At 56.3% G+C, this 21102-nt stretch overlaps 7 protein-coding genes across 7 annotated transcripts; 3 read left to right on the top strand and 4 right to left on the bottom strand.

Annotated features, from left to right (window-relative positions):
* Positions 1-4990: 4990 nt before the first annotated feature.
* On the bottom strand, positions 4991-6094 carry VDBG_09449 (endonuclease/exonuclease/phosphatase family protein; the record flags this gene model as incomplete). Its single annotated transcript, XM_003000208.1, has 1 exon — positions 4991-6094. The coding sequence occupies one exon, from the start codon at positions 5885-5887 to the stop codon at positions 4991-4993; it is 897 nt and encodes a 298-aa protein (XP_003000254.1).
* A 1637-nt stretch (positions 6095-7731) lies between these two features.
* On the bottom strand, positions 7732-8764 carry VDBG_09450 (AdhA; the record flags this gene model as incomplete). The annotated part of the gene is made up of 2 exons (XM_003000209.1): positions 7732-7910; positions 7981-8764. 2 exons carry the CDS (start codon positions 8762-8764, stop codon positions 7732-7734), a joined length of 963 nt encoding a protein of 320 aa, XP_003000255.1.
* Positions 8765-9493: 729 nt separating this feature from the next.
* Positions 9494-11526, top strand: VDBG_09451 (cyclohexanone 1,2-monooxygenase; the record flags this gene model as incomplete). Its single annotated transcript, XM_003000210.1, has 3 exons — positions 9494-9951; positions 10020-10831; positions 10934-11526. The coding sequence occupies 3 exons, from the start codon at positions 9494-9496 to the stop codon at positions 11524-11526; spliced, it is 1863 nt and encodes a 620-aa protein (XP_003000256.1).
* Positions 11527-11663: 137 nt separating this feature from the next.
* VDBG_09452 (conserved hypothetical protein) lies at positions 11664-13991 on the bottom strand (the record flags this gene model as incomplete). Its single annotated transcript, XM_003000211.1, has 3 exons — positions 11664-12695; positions 12756-13781; positions 13875-13991. The coding sequence occupies 3 exons, from the start codon at positions 13989-13991 to the stop codon at positions 11664-11666; spliced, it is 2175 nt and encodes a 724-aa protein (XP_003000257.1).
* Positions 13992-14846: 855 nt separating this feature from the next.
* VDBG_09453 (allantoate permease) lies at positions 14847-16568 on the bottom strand (the record flags this gene model as incomplete). Its single annotated transcript, XM_003000212.1, has 4 exons — positions 14847-14873; positions 14935-15856; positions 15925-16244; positions 16311-16568. 4 exons carry the CDS (start codon positions 16566-16568, stop codon positions 14847-14849), a joined length of 1527 nt encoding a protein of 508 aa, XP_003000258.1.
* A 686-nt stretch (positions 16569-17254) lies between these two features.
* VDBG_09454 (metallo-beta-lactamase superfamily protein) lies at positions 17255-18486 on the top strand (the record flags this gene model as incomplete). Its single annotated transcript, XM_003000213.1, has 3 exons — positions 17255-17601; positions 17689-17829; positions 17886-18486. 3 exons carry the CDS (start codon positions 17255-17257, stop codon positions 18484-18486), a joined length of 1089 nt encoding a protein of 362 aa, XP_003000259.1.
* A 548-nt stretch (positions 18487-19034) lies between these two features.
* VDBG_09455 (phenylacetone monooxygenase) lies at positions 19035-20799 on the top strand (the record flags this gene model as incomplete). The annotated part of the gene is made up of 3 exons (XM_003000214.1): positions 19035-19219; positions 19276-19866; positions 19923-20799. 3 exons carry the CDS (start codon positions 19035-19037, stop codon positions 20743-20745), a joined length of 1599 nt encoding a protein of 532 aa, XP_003000260.1.
* Between the last annotated feature and the right edge of the window lie 303 nt (positions 20800-21102).

Raw genomic sequence — 21102 nt, forward strand, 5'->3', positions numbered from 1 at the left:
GGAATGGGGGGAGCGACAGCGGGAGGGGAGATGTCTTGTCTAGCAGGCAGCCCCAGGCCAGTAGGTTGTAGCCGAGCAGCCCAGCAGGGATGGGATGAATGGGAGTGGTGAGTGAAGTGAGCAAAGGTGGCTCGTGCTGGTTGCCAGGGGCGTCCTTGTCGGCGTCCAAGCTGCTAGGGTCTTTCCTTCTTAAGAGCCCAAACGGGGTCAACGTTGGGTCGTCTTGCTGATGGAAGGGTCGTGGCCGATCAGATGATGACGGCGATGGTTTTTTATGGCGCTGATCAACGTTTTTGATGAGATGGGAAGACGAGGAACTCAGGAGGATACAGGGGAAGGGGGGAAAAAGAAAAGAGAGAGAAAAAAGCCGTCGATGCAATAAAGTCAGTCGCCAGTCAAATTCACCAGATGCTGTGTGTGTTGTGTGTACCATGTATGTGTGCACTTTTCAAGGTGGGCAGGTACCTCCCCGAGGTAGGGGTGTGTATCTGGCGCCGGTCGGTGGGTGTCTTGCCGCAATACAGCAAGGAGGAGACACGGCAGACTGAGGAGACGAGGGGAAAGGGAGGGGTGTGGGCAGCGCACACCAGAGCTACGGTTTCCAATCGTGGGGAATGGATGACTCCAGGAGCAGGCCTGAAGACAGGCGGAGGCAGAGTGGGAGTCACTGTACAGTACCTCCCGGAAGTACAGGTCAGGTAGGTACGGGATGCAGGGCACCCAGAAAGCAATAGGAAGCAGCCGAGAGGGGTGCCTGTAGACGGCGGTGACTCGTTTGGGACAGCAGCGGAGGAAGACGCAGGTAGGTGCAGGTGGAGGTGAATAATGGCGAGGAAGGGAACACCGCCCACCTCAGGTTACAGGAGTTCTTTTTCTATCTGCGCGTCTCTGTTTCTTTCACTCTGCTTCCCTTTGGGTCTGCTACTCGAATCTCGGTTGTCCGGTTCGGCCCAAAGTTGGCGGCATCGGCAAAGGCTGTGTCACGCCCAACATCAACGTTGTGGCCACTTAGAAAGTGAGGCTACCTGGTTATACGTAGGCGCGCGAGAAACGGCGGGACAGTTCGGTCTGGGTCTGGGTCTGGGTGGCAGGGCCAAAGCCATAGCCAGTAGGCAGGCGGCCACGTTGGACTGAGGTATGGGGGTGGGCCTAGCAATGGTTCAAGAAGGGGGAAGGGGGAAGGGGTGCGTGGGCGTGTGAGACCAATGCCAACGTGTGCGCTGTGAGAAGAACCTGGGCAAGGAAGTGGCACCTCAAGGCAAAGGCAAGGTACAGGTAGGGAGGGAGGCAGACAGCCAGGCGGAAAGACTTTCCACATGCCCGGATGGGGTGGCAGGAGCGAGTGAGGCGTCGAGGTAATCTCCCGCGTGTGTCGTCGACGTGGTGTATCTCGCTCGCTCTCTGTCAATTTTTCTCCTCTTCTCTTTGCTGGTCTTTGCCTGTTATTCATCTTGATACTGTGTTGCCGCTTTTGTCCCTTTTTAAAGGACGGACGAACGAAATGAAAGACGGTGTCCCAACCGGGATCTACCTTTAGGACGGACTGTTCAGCGGTGCTAAGACCTGCGGACCGCCCCGGCGCAAATCAATCAGTGTCCGAGTCTGAGCGCTCCGGACTGACGGACAGAAGCACGCAGGCCCAATTGTGGAGAACCTTGCCTTCTTTTCTGCCCTGGAATGGAGCCCCAATTTGGCCTTGCCGGGAAGAGAGGTACGTTTCGTTTCTTCCCGCCCGCGACCGAGCTGGCGAAATGGACGCCCCCCGTCACCCAGAAGCTTGACTTGGAGGGAGAGTAGTGAGAGGGGGGAGGGGGCAAAACCTTCTGTGCAGGTGCCACCTTCTAGGCTGGGCGGGTCGGTGTGCGGTGCGAGATGACCAATGTCAAAGCTGTCAAGGAACAATTGTTCAGGACCGGATGGCGCTTGTTGTTGTTTTGGTCCAGGTGGTGCTGCTGCTGTCGCTACTACTGCGCCTTGGAGCCGTTGGCCTCGATAAGCCTCTGTTCGAGCACTCGAGCTGGCTAATGACAACAGCCTCGTACCACGAGATGATTCGACCAACGGCACATCCGTCTGCTTGAATGCCAATCAATTCGTGCATCGATGACGGAGTGTCAGTAGCTCGTTGGGGGTATGTGTCCTACCCTTTTTGTCCAGCTCTCTCCTGGCGTGACCCCGTCTCCCGCGTTTCGTTTCGTCCTTTTAATGCCCGACTTCGTAGATCTTGGCCTTTGGGTATCAATCCACGGCGCACGCGGACCGGGGTGGCTGACCTGACAGACCCGGCAAGGCGAGAAAAGATCGGGGAAGAAGAAAATTGTGGGTGCCCCGAAAGAGATTTCGCGCGTTTCCTTCAGTGACAAATGTCGCTCACCCGGAAAGCAGGTTGGCGATGCTATCGTGCCTTTCTTTCCATACGCATGAGAACGCTGAGCCAGAGACGGGAATCGCCAACCTCTACGAGGGGATTGAACCGGCTTGGTTCTTCGCCCACCCTTTCAACTTTCTGGCATTCTCACTGGCGTACGACGTGGTCCGTTCCAGGCAGCCCAGGCAGCTGGCTGCTCTCTGGCAGGCAGAACAGCTAGAGCCCACACACCTCTTGTCACGAGAGAACCTTCTGGGAGCCAATCGTCGAGGGGGCACATCGGGCTGAAATGCAGTCTGCCTGCACCCCCCGAGTCCCACTAGCTCCTCTCATAGGGCAGCCCCCGGAGCGCTCCTGCGGGACGGCACTGGATAAGGAGACCGAGAAGGGAGTCATCGATTCCGTCTCTTGCTGTCAAGCACTTTGCCAAGCTTCCCATCGCCCTGCCTTGATGTCGGCCGACCCTCCATCCCAGACGGCCCGTATGCACACGAGTCGACAAGACCCACGTCTTGTATCTCAACAGCTGCCGATGACTCTTCGCTTTTTATTGTCTTGGGTGGTTCCTTGAGGTAATTGCTGGAGGAACCGCGCTGCAACTGTGTCTTCTTCCTGTCTCCAGGTGACACCCTCTCGTTTCAAGCTACCTATCCTCTGGCTGGCCATGACCGTGTCCAAGGGATCGACACTGCACATCCGCTAGACACACTGGCGTGAACATGTCAAGCAACTGGAGGATCATGCCGGCTACAGGTCTTGCCAAGGCCTCTGCAATGATGATGGGCCAGCTGCAGCGTCTCGAGTTTGGCCTCGGTCATGTATAGCTTGTCCACATCGGTAAGCATTTTCGGTCACAGACAGCCTATTGTCACGTACACGCGGCCACCCTCATCCGAATTGCGATGAAAGGACACCTCGGTGTTCCAAACGAGAAAACGCGATATGCGAAGCAGTCATGACGCGTGCTAGGTGTCTAAGGCCCTGAGTATTTTCTATGTTTTCAGAAACCCGTGTTGGCTATCGTGCAAGTCCTTCCATCGCCTGGTCAGGTGAAATGGCAAGATTGTCTGGAAGCTCGACATCATCAGGAGCTGCCAGTTCCTAGCCTCAGCTACTTGCTCATCGTGGTCATCTATCTATCGAATGTATGTCCTCGGCGGATTTTTGACACTGGCAAAATTGTGGCTGATTACCTCATGGCACATTCACTTAAGCCCAGAGCCAAGGATCTCTCTCCAAACCCCAAGAGATGCTTCAATGCAGCGCTCCAGGCTGACGGGCGCAGTGGAGCGCAAAGAAAGTGCCAAGATGCATACAAAGCATTGACGCACTTGCAGGGATGGAGGGGGTGTACAAGAGTCGAACCCCATTTTTGGCGGGTAGCCGCCGCTGGTGCTGCGCACTACGACCAACGTTGGCCACCAACACATTTTGTCTGCGAGAAATCCCGTGGTAGGACGTGAGACAGCGACATCTGAACCCTCACGGATGGAGGAACCTGTTCGCAGGCGCCAAACCATGACGTTCGGCCGGGATCGGACCTCAGGATCAGGGCAAGGGCCAGTGTGTTGACGGACCGGCTGGCGGATGGCCCTTATGCCAGTGATCAGATCGTCAAGATGCTGATGCACACCATTCTTGCATTCCCTCTCGGTTCGTCGAACGCCCGGCGTCTTCGCTGATCCATTAGCGCACATTCAACCCGTCCTGCGCTTTCGAAAAATCAGCTTGTCGGATTAACAAATAAGCCAAGTGTCTAAAGGTGTCAGTCCCTGCGAGTGAGGAGAAGTTCGGCTGGCTTTTCATAGGCTGAAGTGCGTTCTCTCTGGACACCACTCGATGGGGGTGCACACCGCCTTTTTGCACCAGCCTTTGGGACTCCAGACCCTCTCATCAACGCCACCTGCTCGTGGAGGCTCACCCAGCTGTACGCATACGGCATCAAGATTTAGCATGTCCATCCATCAGATGGCTGGTCTATGGGCTGGAGCTCTCGCATGCCTGGAGGGCGCCACGTTGTTTTGCGAGCAGAGTCGGCAGCAATAGCCAGTTAGTTTCGAGCTCCGCGAACTCTGATCCCTTTGCCACTTCAGGGATGGACCCTGGTTCAATCTTATGGGCTGAGATGGCGAGATTCGTGTATTGTGAGTGATTCTCAAGCATAGGTCTGGTGGGAGCTTTCCCCTCGTGATAGGTTATGAACATCTGTTCTTACAAAGCTGGCTATCGCGGCACGAAGTGACGGTGCGGGGAACTCTTCAAGCTTGCTCAAGGGCGCCACTTGGCACCGCATGAAGGACGAGGGCCGAATTCTCCCTGCGTACAAAGGTCACGCCGTGGCATCTCGACGGGACTCGGTGTGCCTGGGCTCGTCATCACCTTGTATTGAACAGCCAGCGCTGCGTGGGGAGTGCAAGACGACGTCAGCAGTGAAACCCAGGTCCTCTCGACGTCAGAGACATGAGGTGCCTCATCTAGGTTGCTCGAGATTGGCGGCACGTCACACGCGGAGTCTGTTTCGCACGGTGCTCGGGTATCGGAGCAGAGCATCAGGTCAACGATGTACCATTTTGGATAACAAATCGGCACTGCATCTTCCGCCACCTGCCGGCTCATTCCGCCTCATGAGCTGGCGCTGCTATCCTTCGCAGCTCGCACCTCCAAATCTGCAACGACAGGCCGATGGTCTGACAGGAAGACACCGTCATCAAACCGATTAGTCAGAACGCCAAAGGTGGTTACCTTGACATTGGAAGGCACCTTTACGAAGATGAAGTCGATCCTCACAGCCTGCTGGTCCGGCTCATCGAATGAAGTGTACGTCAGCTCGTTTCCGTACCGCTTCTCCGACGGCACCAGAGCATGAGCGTCGGCCATGCCGGACCCTTTCGCGACCATGCTCTTGTAGGCGTTGTCGCTGGGGTTGCTGTTGAAGTCGCCGCCGAGGATGACAGCCGCGGGCGGGCTCGAGGCTCGCTCCTCGGCCCACTGGGCTGCGATGCGCAGGATGAGCTTGGCGCTCTGCTCGCGCGCCACTACGCCAAGGTGGTCAAAGTGCGTGCTCATGACAACAGCCCTCTGGCCCGTTCGCTTATGCACGAACTCGCCCACCGTGACGATGCGAGGCAGCGCCGCGTCCCATCCTTTTGACGGTCGGTCGGGCGTCTCACTGAGCCAGTAGTTTTTGAACACTTCGCATTTCCACGTGCCGACGCGGTAGAACACGGGGGAGAGCTCGCCGAGCCGGTCGCCATCGTCGCGGCCGATGCCGACGTACCCCCAGCCCTCGCCGAGGCCGGCCTGGATGTCCAGGAGCTGCGGGTAGAGAACCTCCTGGAGGCAGAGGAACGGCGAGTCGTGGCCCCGCGTGATGAAGTCGAGCTGCGTGCAGATCTTCGGGCAGCGGACCTGCCAGGACTTTTCGTTGGGCATGGGCCTCGGTGCAGCGTAGCGGACGTTGAAGGTGACGACCCGGACGGGGAGGGCCTCGCCCGATGAGCCTGTCTTCTTGGCGACCATTGTGGAGAAGGCTGTGTTGGCGTGGCAGGTGATGTTTCCGTGATACTTTGTGGAGGGACGATGAGGTCAGTTGTGACGTTGGCTGCCGCGTTACGGTCTGTACTCCGATGAAGCCGGATTGCTTGTGGATTGGAGTCAATGGAGATGAGGTCGACGAACGAAGACCCGACGAGTACAATGCTTTTCTCGAGTTTGAGTAGTTCAAGAGAGATGATGTTATGCCGCGAACGGATGTCCAAGAATGGAGAGGTTATGAGGCAGATGGTCGACGTCCTTGAGACGAAAGCGGCCAGCTGGACCGGGTCATGATGCGACGTCCAATGGGACAATCACGTGGTGTTGACGCGGGGAAGCATATCTGGGGACAGGGGATGGATGGTGAGTTATGTAATCATTCAGGGTTGGGGTTACCCAGGGATCGGTTCAACCATGTTGAGAGGGGGGCATTGCCTATAGGAGTGGTCTAGAAATCTGTTCCACTGAATTGCAACGGAGTAAAAACCTTGAGATTCAAGATCGTACATGACTGTGTGCCTTTGTTCAAAATAGAGTACGACCGGCCTCCTCGCCATGGGGTGCCGATGCCCATGAGAATTTCATGATATAACCTGAAACTACAATGATACGAGTCTGTTGCCCAGATATTCTTCCAAGTCATGGGAACTGTTTCATTGCAACTCAGAGGCTGCAAGCTCGTGGTTTATGAACCCACTGCTATATTGCCGGACTCATATAGTCGCACAAAGTACAGGCCAGCTTTTTGCTTTCTGGAATCCATCCATGCACCTCAGCGTATGTGAAGTCGATATAGGACGCGTATTTAACCCAGTAATTGAGTCAAATTACTAGAGTCGACTAGAGAAACTCAGATAACCCCTGGGAAGATACCTACAGAAGCTCTCACCCATATGATTTTGGCGGCTGAGTATTTTGAGACCAGAAACCTGATGGAAGGTTACTTCCTTCATTTAAGGCAATGTATCAATATATGTAGCACCTGAGGGTATTGGTCTGTAAACTTGAATTGTAGCTGGCATTGTCCTGGCTATCAAATACCACTCTGTGGCTCAAGCGCACCGAGACAGCTTCTACGACAGATCGTTGCAGTCGATGGCTCCCTCTCTCACTTGAATTTCTTCTGTACCAGTCGAAATATATTGTACATTGATGATCAAACTTTCTCTATACTCCGTATCCTTCATTCGCAGCCCAACTCGAAGCCCGAATTTGGTTCGAACGCCCTGCGTCCCTCTTTTGACGGGGTTTCTAAAAGGGTTCCTACGTACGTGGTTTGCATCAGAGCTGGTTTGCGAGGATAGTCATCGCTGAACTTCAAAATAGACAGTTGTGCTAAGACCTGGTGTAGATGTCTAGTTCTTCGGCCAGGAACTATACATTCATCTCAGGCAGGAGATCAAGCTTGCAGCATCATGCCCTTTCTACGGGAGCACAGATATGGTCAATTGGACAAGGTGAACAAGGGATGACCTAGCAATGATGGCCTACATATGTGCATGATGAGGCTCTAAGGATATTTAATGTGTCCTGGAGGGTCTCGCTAAAGTAGTGGTTTTGACCGAACACGCTCTTGAAAAAGCTTTGCCTGCATTCCTATGCAGCCTAACTCGCCCATGGCTTAGCAGAGATCCCTTCGTGTGTCAATTGACACGGCAGCAGAGCACAGGGGTGAGCATCATTGCATTGTCTGGGCTGTTTTAAATTGTGCAGCAGAGGGGGCCTCATAATTCAATCTCACGCTGGTGAGCATATTGTACTTATTCGTGGTTCGCTTTTGTGCTTCCTGGAGCAGTCTTGCCCAAATGCTTGTGAACTTGTAAACCTCTTCACTCCTTGTAGATTCGCACTTTGAAATCGTCTCTCCACTTGTCTTCAATGATCACCAACTGGTTCTCCTGCACCTTCTTCAGATACGCATCTTCTGGCGTGTCCAGATAGTCGTCTCGGTTGATGTCCATGAAGCCCTCCTTGGCCATTGACCGAGGTGTGATCATCAACGAGCGCCCTATGCATGCCGTGTTAGCGACCGGAGCTTAAGGCCAGGGTACAAGCCATGAAAAAGAGAAATGACGTACCGTTGATTGACTTGTCACAAGCAACACGCATCATGCAGCCTCCAACGTCTTCTTGTTCGCCAAACTCAACGCCCCTGTCCATGAGCCACTTCTCATATTCTGCCGTTCTGATTGCGCTCTTGATCCAGCAAGGAGCCACATAAACGATGCGAATACCCTGCTCCCAACTGTTTCGTCTCGCGGTGCGCATGAAGCCGTGCAAGCCATACTTTGTCGACGTGTACTCCCAGTTGCCCGGTGAGTCAATCCAGCCCACCATGCTTCCGGTAATGATAAAGCATCGATCCCGCTCCTCGCTGTCAGGCTGCTGTCGGAAGTAGTGCACGGCCAGCTTCCACGTATACAAGCTGCCACGAAGATTCACGTCGACAATGTTCAGATCTGGCTTGGTAGGCTCCGAATTCGGATCGTCGAGGTTCCACAGACTGTCACCGGAACTCCTGCTGATGCCCGCATTCGCAATGACAATATCGACGCTCTTTGAGGGACTGCGGTCCTTGGCCGTCTGGAACATGGCCTTCTGCTGCTCCCAGTCTCGAATGTCGCACTTGACGAAGACGCAGCATTCGCCATTGGCATTGAGCTCCTTCTCGAGCTCTGTTCCGCGATCATTGACGTCGCCGATTGTGACGAAAGCACCGGCGGCGACGAACTGGCGTACGCATTCTTCTCCCATGCCATTTGCACCACCCGTAACGATGACGGACTTGCCGATCACCTTGCTGCGGTCCGGGACCACGGTGTGGTCAATGGGACCGGTGTATTTGTAGGGCTGAAGAGGCATCGTGGGTGGTCTGGTGACGGGTGTTGGGGGGAAATGGTGATTGAGGTGCGGAATGGCCAGATCGGTGTCTTCTCGTGTATAGCGGTGTTTTCATTCATACATGTACCCTCATGCGCATCCTCGGGACAAGAAGCGTTGCGGCGCCGATACGGCGACACGGAACCCCGCGCGTCTTCGAATCTTCGGCTGTCATGCCATGGGGTCGGGGTGTGGGGAAGCGGGGGCGGGGCGTTCCAGTCGGCATCGTTGTCCTCGAGACACAACATCAAGCCGTTTTGGGATAACCGTGCCATGCCGAAGTCACCTGAGCTGGGCCACCGGCATTGCTTGCCATCTCCTGACTGCGGGGGAAGAGTGATGCCGAGCGAAGGTCGAGATGGCCACACTCTCTCGGCAATCCTCCCCTGAGTGGCAATGCGGCTGTCGTTGAGCTACAGTTAGCGTGTGGGCAAGCTGATCGAACCACGTTGGATAGGCGAAGAGGGCACCTGTCTCTGTACCTGGTTGCCGAGGGCAGCATGGCGCGATGCGGGCTCCAGCGCCTACCCCAAGGCGAATAGCGGAAAGACGATGGAGCTCACTTCTGCATTCCCTCCAACTAGTTTCTGTTAAGAGGAGCATTGGTTGTCTCTTTTCTTCTTGAATTGAAATTGAAAGTCACGACACTCACAACAGCAATTCAATCCTCCCTCACCCCCATCTGAGCCAGCTCCCTCCACCTCAGCCATCATGACAGCCCCCGTTGAAGTCCCAGTGGCACCGCCAGTCAACCCAAGTTCGTTCAACCTCATCAGTACCCCGACAGACGCAGAGATTCCCCGCATGCCAGCAGCAGAGTTGCCAGAAGTCTTGACAAATGGCTTCCAACGACCTGTCACCAATGGCCACAGCACCGCGAACGGGGTCGTCGAGGATCCCTTCAAGCTCAGCTCCGAGTACGCCTACACACCAAGAAAGATCAAGGTCATCACCATTGGCGCAGGTTTCTCCGGCCTTCTCATGGCCCACAAGTTCCAGCACAGGTTCCCTGAGATGAGGGACATTGTCGAGCACAAGATCTTCGAGGCCAGGTCTGAAGTTGGCGGCACGTGGTTCGTGAATGACTATCCTGGCGTGCAGTGCGACGTGCCCGCACACATCTACGTGAGTGGCATTCTGAACGGGGCGGCCCTCGAGCTTCGCGGCGTGTGTATACTGACATGAGACAGGCGTTCCCCTTTGACCCCAACCCAGATTGGTCGCGCTTCTACGCCAGCGGCCCGGATATTCTAGCGTACATCAAGGCCACGGTGAAGAAGTGGAATCTCGACCGTGATCTTCACCTCAACACCAAGGTTGTCGACGCCGTCTGGCAAGAAGACCTCGGCCAGTGGCAGGTCACGGTGGAGCACGAGGGCGTGCGACGTATCGAGCACTGCCACGTCCTCATCTCGGCGCAGGGTGTTCTCGTGCACGAGTCCTGGCCCCAGGTCCCCGGGCTGCGGGATTTCAAGGGCCACCTCACGCACTCGGCGGCGTGGGAGCACAACTACGACTACGCCGGCAAGAGGATCGCCGTTATCGGCAACGGCTCCTCGGGCATCCAGATCGTGCCCCAGATGGCCAAGCTTCCCGGCACGGACGTCAAGAACTTCATCCGCGGGCCGGCGTGGGTGTACTACCGCGCGCCGCCGTCCAAGCACCTCGGCCGCGACGACCCAGACCCCAACCCCCGCTACACGGACGACGAGCGGACGCGCTTCCACGACCCGGACTACCACCTGCAGCACCGCAAGGGCATCATCTCGCGCACGAACAAGTCGTTCTACATCTTCATGAAGGGCGAGAACAACCAGCAGGGCATGAAGATGGCGGCGGAGCAGATGGCCGACAAGCTCAAGCACGACCCAGAACTCTGCGCGACCTTGATCCCCAAGTGGGAGCTCGGCTGCCGCCGCATCACGCCCGGCCCGGGCTACCTCGAGTCCTTCCTGCGGCCCAACTGCAACGTCACCAACAGCGGCATCACGCGCGTCGCCGAGAACGGCGTGCACACGGCCGACGGCAAGTTCTACGAGTGCGACGTCAGTACGTAACACCCTCCCCCCCCTCGAGTCCAATATTTCTTATTGTCCTTCATGGGCACAAAAAAAAAAAAAAGAAAGCCCGATGCTAACATGTTGTTCCCAGTCGTCTGCGCCACCGGCTTCGACGTCTCCCACCGCCCCCGCTACCCCGTCATCGGCAAGTCCAAGGTCGACCTCGCGACGCGCTGGGCGGACGAGCCCGACTCGTACCTCTCGGTGGCGGTGCCCGACTTCCCCAACTACTTCATGATGATGGGCCCCAACTGCCTCGGCGGCCACGGGTCGCTCGTCGAGTCGCTCAACTGGACGGGCGACTACTTTGTCAAGTGGATCAAGAAGATGGCGACCGAGGACATCAAGTACGTGACGCCCAAGCAGACCGTCGCCGACGCCTTCATGCGCTACGGCGACGAGGTGCACAAGACGCTCGTCTGGACCGGTGCCTGCAAGAGCTGGTACAAGCGCAACCGCGTCGACGGCCGCGTCACGGCCCTGTTCGGCGGCAGCGCCCACCTGTTCAACAGGATGCTGGGCGACATTCGCGGCGAGGACTTTGACGTCACGTACAACACGGCCAACCCGTTCCGCTTCATGGGCAACGGCTTCACCGAGTGGGAGATGGATCCCAAGAGCGACCTGTCGTGGTATGTGGAGAAGGCCGAGGTGCCTTATGAGGAGGGCAGCACGTCACAATGAGGGCTTGTGTGGGGAAGGGAAGAAAGTGTTTGTGTTGAGTAGATGGAAACCATAGATACCGTGTTGATTTCAAGTTTTTCTTTTTTTGACATCACGCACCAGAATAGGAGTGAATCGCATAGCATTTCTACATGATCCTACTGCGGCATCGTAAAGTTCATCCCAAAATCCGCTGCCGTATCAAACAGGTCATCATACTGTATCATCAGAGAGTCATGGAACAGGAAGTTCGTCGGCGAGGGAAACCCCCTCGTCTCGTTGCCCTCGGCCTTATTCTTCAGCAGACTGTCAGCAATGCTGCTCGTCTCGCGCGTGACAAACGGAAACAGAGCCGTCCAGTCAAAGTCGCCAAAGTATTCGGGGATCGCCTCGGTGGACTCGGGCCCGTGCAAGGCGTCAACGCCAATGAAGTTGGCGTGAGAGTCAGCAGTGCCGACGGCCTGCACCGGCGCAGTCAGATCGGGTGCCTGCCTTGGCATGCCCTGCTTCACAGAGAGATTCGACACGTTGAGCATGCGCTGGAAGCCCTGGCGGATGACGTTGGCGGAAGCCCACATCTTCTGGAGCTGGTCTGCTGTCCGCACGAGGACGTCGAGGCCTTCGTCGGCGTCTCGGGCCAAGTGCTCGATGGAGCGGGCCTGTTGCAGCGCGATGAATGCCGTGCCTGTGTACCAACATGTGATGGCCATCAAGAACCGCACATTGCCTCGATTCAAAATGTCTTTGAGGATGCGAACGATGCACGATGCGGCCAGGATGGCGGGTGGCAGGGCCTCCGGAATGGTCTGTGCCGACCGTTTCATGTAGAGAATGATGATGGTGGTGAGATAGGGCAGGTGAAGCTGATGCACGTCTTTGTCGAAGGCATACGTCCTCGCAGCTCCGATGGGAAGTTGGAGATGAGGCGGCAAGGAGTTGACCCAGTTGACGAGCTCTTGTCGGTGGTTTTCGAGCACGCTGGGTGTCGAGATGCCGCCGGATCGAGACAAGCTCTTGGCGATGCGGCCCATGATGGCGCAAAGGCGTACCCAGTGGATGAAAATTTCGCCTTTCCGCTGACTCTGCGGGTCGCTTGGAAAGTCCTCCAACGTGGCTTCGCGTATTGTGCAGTCGCGAGGGTCGATGATGGCGGGCTTGCTCTGGCAGAGAGCCGTCAGTCGTTCTCGGGCCTGTTTTGGTGGTTAGTTCGATGACGAGCGACGGCCCATGTTTGCTCAACGTCCACTCACAAAAGCAGTCCACCAGATCCTACGCCGGAGGCTCATGTCTTGCGCCGACAATGTTGTTTGGGATGCGCTTGGCTCGCGGTGAATGTTCATCTGCTGGGCGTGTCGGATGAGCACCGATGTCCACCACCAAGACGAGTGGCGGTGCGTGACGGTAGGGGGTCGCGGCGCCCACCAGTAGAACAGGGCGATCGACTTGATGCTGGTGATGCCGTCGAGCTCCTCGTCGTCGTAGAACAGCGCTTTGGCCCTCCGGTAATACTCGGCAGGGCCCTCGTGTGGGAGCAATGGCGGTTGGACATGGCTGGCGGCCGTCGCGAGGGCATTGGCAAGCAGAGGGGATTGGGCCATCTCTTCTGGGAGACATTCGCGATCCAGGACGGGGCACCAGGTGTAGCAATACTCCCAGTACGTGTCGATGAAGCTTTCCTGGAGATCCTGCTGTTGCAGGCTCGGAAAGCCGGCTTTCGGCTCAAAAGAGGCCTCGATGGCCTGCTTCTCGGCATCGTGCTGGTTTTCGGGCCCGAAGACTTGGAGGAAGCCGGTGTCGACGTCGCCCGTCTGGCTCTGGCTCTGGGCCAGAGCGTCACTGCGCGTGGTGCTGGCCGCTGAGCGTTGTGACGGAGACAGGACCTGCTGCGACTGAGTAGCGAAGAAGTGGTGGGTGGAGGTCCTCCTCGGCAGGTGAACACTCGTCTCGCGATGGCCAGGGTCTGTTGCTGCGACATCTGGATTTGGCGGCGAAACATGGATGGTGTCGAAGATGGGTAGACTGGCGGCGGTAGCCAGGTCGTCGAGGCGATGATGATGGCCATCTTCTGGCAACTGGGGCACCTGGGGCACCTGGGGCACCTCCTCCGGCATCTCGACAATGGGAGGGACATTCGGCGTTGGCGGCTTCGGGGACTTGTGTGCCGGCGTCACAGGTGCGGCATGGCGTCGCTTGATCCTTTTCGACGGCCGCGTCTGGCATTGCTTGTCTGCCGTGGCGCAATGGGTGCAGTTGTCGTGGCCGTGTCGTTTGCGAACCTGCTCACAGTCGGGTGCATCAGCAAGCCGTCCATCATTTTTTGATGCATCTGCACTGCAAACTGCTGCGTGTGTTGATGTAATGGCACATACCTGAAGGTCGCATTTGATCTTCTTATTGTGGCAGCCGAAGCACACCAGCTCGGCTCGACGCTTCTTGGGCTGTTGGGCGTCAAAGGACAGCCAGTCTGTGACAGCATCGCCTGGCATTTCGTTTGCTCTCTACACTCCAAGGATCGATGATCGGCTCTGCAAAAGTTGAATGACGAGAAGGGATAGGCGAGAGCGTGGAGGGGGGGCGTGGTGTAGGTATTACCAAGATGAAGAGGCACCAGCACCAGTGTGAGGAAGTGCGGGGAGTTGGGGAAGGGACAAGGGGGTCACGCGGGGGAGAGGCCGGAGGACACTCGCGAGAGATCTCAGAGGCCACAGAGGCTCCAGAGGTCCCCGAGCCCCCTAAAGCCCCCTGTGTGTACGGGTCCAGGCAGGGCCTGTTGAGCGCTAGACCCACGCGCTAAAGAGCGCTAAGATACGCTGGCGGCGTGTGGCGTGGGCGCTGGAGGGTTCCCTGGGACATGCCACGCAGGGGCGTCTTGGCCACTAACGTACACGACATCGCGCGCTGCTGGAGCCGAGTCCAGTGACTAGGTACTTACCTAGGTAGCTTCGCATCTGAGTCGCACGCCTGAGTCATGTTGGCGGTATTCACCTGGGGCTTCCAGGGCATTCACTCAGTGCCATTCACCTGTTGCCAGGTGGCCTGTGCCCTGGCAGCCTCCATAGCTTAGTTCCACGCACCCTCCTGCCTACAGAATAGCTTCCTAACGCAACAACACATTTCTCAGACCCTTGACCCCCAACAAGTCACACTGTTTTTTTCACGCAAAATGCTGTGGCCAGGGAAGACGGCAGTAGTGGTAATGACCTCTTATTCCCAAGTTGGTACTATCTACGAAAGACGAATAAGCCGCCCAACAACGTCCTCTGACACAAGACCGTCGTTCCATTTCCATATAGGTATTAAGCAACCCCATGGTCACAACAGCTACTCAAACAAGACCCAGTTTACAGGATGTAGCGGAACTGAGGGTTCTGTAGACAACCAAATTAGTCACTGCCAACGAGAGAGAAACATCTGGGGGAGGCTGCTTACCTTGACATCCGTGAGATCATCCTCATACGCATGGTCGAAGCCCTCGGTGACACCGCTCTTGTCACGCCGGCGGTTGTCCCAGACACACACGAAGCGGTACACGACAGCAAGCAGACCGGCAATGACGGACGTGATGACAACGACGGTGAAGCCGGGCGCGTAGCGCGGCGCGTCCTGCTTCTTGAAGACGAGCGGGCCGACAAAGTTGCCGAGGCAGTAGCCAATGTAGAGGCCGGACGAGGCGATGGACCGCTTCGTGTAGCCGGCCGTGTTGGCGATCTGCAGGCTCATGAGCACGGCGTAGCCGCCGCCGACGGACGGCAGGATGTAGGCGGCGAAGAGGAGCGCGCCCTTCTGCCGCAGCGGCAGCAGCCAGAGCAGCAGCGCCGCGAGCGTCGTGCCCATCTGCGCCGCGAGGATGAGCCACGTGCGGATGCCGGGGAAGCGCATGGCGAGGTACGGGAACACGAGCATCAGCGTGCCGGCGTACGCGCCCGCCGGGATGACGAGGAGGAGCGAGTGCAGCGTGCTGAAGCCGAAGCCGTTGATGATGATGGGCACAAACGTCGAGATGGGCCCGTTGGCGATCATGCAGAGGAACGCAATGGCAAAGACGATCCAGAACTTCAGGTCCGTCGCCAGCTCGGCCACCTGGTCCAGCTTGTAGTGCTTGTTGCGGACGCCCGAGTTGTTGGTGCGCAGGCGCGCGACGAGCAGGTAGCGCTCGCGCTCGTCGAAGCCCCTGGCGCGGATCGGGTCGGGCGGCAGCACGAAGAGCAGGGCGATGCCCCAGACAATGGTGAGGCCGCCTGCAAAGTAGAACATGTAGCGCCACGAGGACCCCGTTGGGTTGATCGAGCCAAAGCCGTAGTTGATCAGAGGCGAGAACATGGAGACGTAGCCCGTGCAGGAGTACCAGATTCTGTCACACCCCAGCGTTAGCAAGGAGCCCGCCACAAGCGTTCATCAGCGGTCGAGGTCTACACATACCCCATGCGCATGGCTTGTTCATTCTTCTTGTACCAGCTTCCGACGATGAGCATGAACATGGGACTGATGCCACTCTCGAGGAACCCCAGGAAGAAACGCTGCGCATAAATGCCCTTGTAGTCCTTGCAAACCGTCGTCAGGATGAGACAGATGCCCCAGAGCGTGACAATGGCAGAGGCGACCCTCTCGACGGGGAACTTCTGAGCGAGGACCATGGCCGGGTAGGCACCAACGATGAAGCCCAGGTAGAAGATGGACGCTGACCAAGAGTAACGGTCACTCACGGTCAGGTTGAGGTCTTGCCTCAGCCCGAACAAAGCCTGCAGGGACACAAACTGTCAGCAACACGGAGAATGGCGAGGAGGTTGCAAGGAGAATGGACTCACAGCCTGGGACAGCATGGCCTTGTCGTAGTACTGCAAACCATAGGTTGCGCAGAGAACAGGCATAAGTCTCCAATCAACCTTGCGGCGCAGCCTCTTCTCTTCCTTCTCCGTCCACTCGCTGTCGCCGTGGTAGTCGGCCAACACCTTCAGGGCCTCGTCATTGTGCACCGTGTCAACCGGAGTCAACTCCTTGACGCCGCCGGAGTCATCGGGACCTTCGACATGGCCGATGCTCTCAGTGTTCTTGTCTGAGGCCATGTTGGGAGTTGGGAGTTGGGAGTGTGAGTGAAGTTGAAAGAAAATGGGTTATGAGACTTGGAGTTGGCGTTCCTGTGTTCGACTCCCGCTGACTTCGTCGGGACTGAAGAACTCAAGATCAGAAAGATCGGCGGGTCGAGGATCTAGATATTAAGAATCTCGAACTTGCGATGTGATGCAGCTCAACCCCCCGGGGCCCCGGATTGTTGTCAAACCTGGGGTATGGACCTGGAGCCGAGTTGGACGTTGTGCCCATTGGACCGGCATCGATGTCCCAAGTGTGTTGAGGAACTTGGGGACCACGTGTGGTACGGTTGACTGGAATCGGGCATGGTGGCGCCCAGAGCGCTGGCGTCCCTGGGCCCTGCATCTAGGCCTGCGCCTAAAACAATAGTGAAGATGAAGAGGGGGGTTTTGGGGTCAACGGTAAACCCCCAAGGGTATAGCCGGGTGGGCGGGTGTCCGTGACGGGCTTAGCCCGGCCCCGACATTCCGGCGAGACCTGGCTTCATCCCGAACCCGGCTTGGGGTACGACGGGGCGCTGAGTTCGACCTTGCTTACCCACCGAAATGTAGGAATCGCCGATAATTTGAAACCTCAAATTGACTAACAGTTGCTCAGCACCGATCATTCTCGTGAGGCGCAAAGTTCTTGTTCTCTATTCGGCCAACCCATGACAGCGGACATGTCTCAACCCAAGCTAGAGCTGCCCTCGGGGCAGACGTCGGTGTCGGTCAAGATGATCAACCCGGTCAACTTTGGACCAGCAATTCTCAAGAGATTCATGGCACCAGACGTACCAGGCCTCGAGACCTTCCCCACCTCTCCATCATTGTCCTTCCTCATTGAACACCCCTCTGGTCGCAAACTGGTCTGGGATTTGGGCATTCGGAAGGATTACGCCAACTACGCTCCCACCATTGCCGGTTATATTCCAACAACGGGCTACAAAATTGAGGTCACCAAGAGCGTGGCGGAAATTCTCGAGGAAAACGGCATAGCGGCAAAGGAGATTGAGGCTGTAATTTGGAGGTAAGGGAAATCCCCGTCGACTCAACCGCAGCCGAAAAGCTGCGTGCCAGGACATCAACTGCTGATCAAAATGACAAAATTATCTAGTCACTGGCACTGGGACCACATTGGCGACCCATCTACTTTCCCCCCTACTACGGACCTGGTTGTCGGTCCAGGTTTCAAGGATGCCATGTTGCCGGGTGCGCCGGCCAACCCTGACTCGCCCTTGCTGGAGAGTGACTATACGTGGGTTCCAAACTCTATCAGCCCAGACCTCAGTTCCTTCTTTACTAACATCTCAGGGGCCGTAACCTGAGGGAAATCTCATTCAACAGTACTGACGCTCGGCATCTCAAAATTGGTGAATTCCCAGCTTTTGACTACTTCGGAGACGGGTCGTTCTACCTGCTGGATAGTCCTGGACACGCTGTTGGTCATCTCTGTGGGTTGGCCCGTACAACGACATCACCCGCGACGTTTATCCTCATGGGTGGCGATGTTTGTCACTATGCCGGGATCATGAGACCCTCAGAGTATCTCCCCGTACCCCAGTCCATCTCACCACACCCTTGCCGCCCGCAGGATTGTAACAGCATGCTGTGCCCGGGCGGCGCTTGGGATGATTTGCAGCGATCTCGAGGCCGGCAGCCCACTGACTCCCTTTACGTGGCCACGTTCGGACTAGACGTGCCTTTGGCCATGCGAACCATCGGGTCACTGCAGCAACTTGACTGCAATGACAACGTCTTCGTGATCATTGCACATGACTCAACGGTTAGAGATGCCGTCCCTCACTTTCCTCTGGACCTGAATGAGTGGAAGAAGAACGGATGGGGCAAGGCTGTGAAATGGGCCTTTCTTCGAGATCTGAAAGTATACTGGGAGTCAAAGGGCCTCGCTTAGACAATCAACATGTCAATAGACTCTGTAAAAACCCTCCGTGCTTCGCAAACTCCGAACCAATATGTGGGGCTGACAGCATCTCAACCTGAGTCGGGAATTGCCAGACTACTCCCTTAGCTGAGGTTTTGCCAAGAGACTTTAGCCCGCTAGTCGACGCCATGGGGTCATGTTTGTTTCGGCAAAGGATTTTTCGGGATTTTCTAGATTGGGATTACCGACGACCGGCTGTCCGCTTTGCCGATGACTCCTCGACTCCCGCAAGTCCCTAACGCTGTGCTCGAATCCCGAGCCGGCCGGGGTTGACGAACGTGGCCAGCCGGCGGTACCCCGCGGGGTACGCATGCTCTGAATCTGCAGTTGCGGGGAAGATCCCCAATCTGAATTTCTATCTTTATCATGACGAGCATTCTGTACAATTGAGTCGGATCAGCATTCACGACAAGCATTGACTCGACAGCAAATCAACGACACAGCAAATCACATCTTGAAAGCTTGTAGACCCCAATTCTTCATCAAATCATTACTATCGGGAGTCACCACTGCACACCATGGGAAGCCAGCCAGATCTGTCGAAGGAGCAATTGTTCCGAGACGCCAATCAAGCTCTCGACTACGATGTTCTCATTGTCGGCGCCGGCCTCAGTGGCATCTTTTCACTCCATCGCATGAGAGAACTTGGTCTGCGGACCAAGGTCCTCGAAGCAGGCCCCGAGGAAGGTGGAACATGGTTTTGGTAAGACCGCAGATCTCACCTGCAGCCGCATTGCACCCCTGCTTACATGCAGTCAGGAACCGTTACCCAGGCGCGCGATTCGACTCCGAGAGCTATTCATACATCTTCTCATTCTCACAGGAGGTTCTGGATGAGTGGGACTGGACCGAGCACTTCTCCCCTCAGCCGGAGACCCTCAAATACATCCAATACCTTACCAAGAAGTTTGACCTCAAGAGCGGCATGCAATTCAACACCAGGATCAAGTCAGCGCATTTTCAGAAAGCGACACAGTCGTGGCTCTTGACGGATACGGACGGCAAACAATACACCTGCAGATACCTAGTCACAGCGATGGGCATTCTCAACGAGCCGACGCTGCCTAACATCCCCGGCGTGCACGACTACAAGGGCCAGGCCTGGCACACCGCCAGGTGGCCGAAACACGCTTCTATGGAGGAGCTGAAGGGCAAGCGCGTCGGCATCATCGGTACGGGCGCAACGGCCATCCAGACGATCCAGGAGATCTACAAGTCCGTAGGCAGCCTAACTGTCTTCCAAAGAACGGCAAACTGGACTGCTCCACTGAGGAACAGCAAGATCAGCCCAGAGGAGATGAAGGAGATCCGAAAGAGCTACCCTGAAATCTTCAGAAAGTGCCAAGAGTCGTACGCGTGCTTCGTCCACGTCGGCAACAGCCAGAGCGTCTTCGACATGACGGAAGAGGACGCCACAAGCAATGGGAGGAGCTCTACGCCCAGCGCGGCTTTGCCAAGGTCCTCAGCATCTCTGGCGACATTTACACAGACAAGGCGGCGAACAAGTTGTACAGCGACTTCCAGGAGAAGAAGATTCGCGCGCGCATTCGCGACCCCAAGGTCGCGGACAAGCTGATCCCCAAGAATCACGGCTTCGGCACTCGTCGTGTGCCCCTTGAGAGCGGATACTACGAAGCCTTCAACGAGCCCCACGTCACCCTGGTGGACATCAAGGATGACCCTATTGAGACCGTCACCGCAAAGGGTATCAAGACGCAGAGCGAAGACTTCGAGTTCGATATTCTCATTTACGCCACGGGCTTCGACGCCGTGACGGGATCGTTCCGGGCCGTTGATTTTGAGGGCTTGAACGGAACCAAACTCAATGACGTATGGAGTGACGGTATTCAGACCTTCCTGGGTCTTACCGTCAAGGATTTCCCCAACATGTTCATGATCATGGGCCCGCACCAAATGTTCGGCAACATCCCCCGGAGTATTGAGTATGCGGTGGAGTGGGTTTCAGGGTTCATCCGCTATGCTCGGGACAACAATATCATCTACGCCGAGGCCACGGAGGAGGGAATGGCCAAATGGACGGAGCATGTGTGGAAGTGTGGCGAAGGACTTCTCGCGAATGAAGTTGATTCTTGGATGACGGGTGTGAACAAGAACTTGGCGCACAAACAAAAGAGGTCGATGACCAGATATAACGGGCCGGCACCTGGATACAGGGGCCGATGTGAGGAGGTGAAGGAGAGGAGCTATTCGGACTTTGTATTAGCATGATAAATTGCGTTGGCGCTCATCATTTCAAGTTTTATTAGTTATTTCATGTGTAAAAGTATGAATGGCTCAGCTGAAAATTAGCTGTGAATTGCCCAGTTTCTCTCAATTCTCACATTTAGGTCCAAGACTCCTCATCTACCCTGTGATGCCAATCCCATGGGCCACACAGTCATCACAAGTCATCACAAGTCATCACAAGTCATCACAAGTCATCACAGCTCCGGCCCGCGTTCTTACATGGAACATCCGAACTTCTTCTCTTAATCAGAGGGTATTCAGTTATTTCATCTTGCGAGGCTGCATAGGTAGGCTCTTCACACGTCTCAACCTCAGGTTTTCCGTACGATTCCATTCCTC

Source organism: Verticillium alfalfae, genomic scaffold (genome assembly GCF_000150825.1).
Source record: "Verticillium alfalfae VaMs.102 supercont1.15 genomic scaffold, whole genome shotgun sequence".
In the NCBI taxonomy this organism is placed as follows: Eukaryota; Fungi; Ascomycota; class Sordariomycetes; order Glomerellales; family Plectosphaerellaceae; genus Verticillium; species Verticillium alfalfae.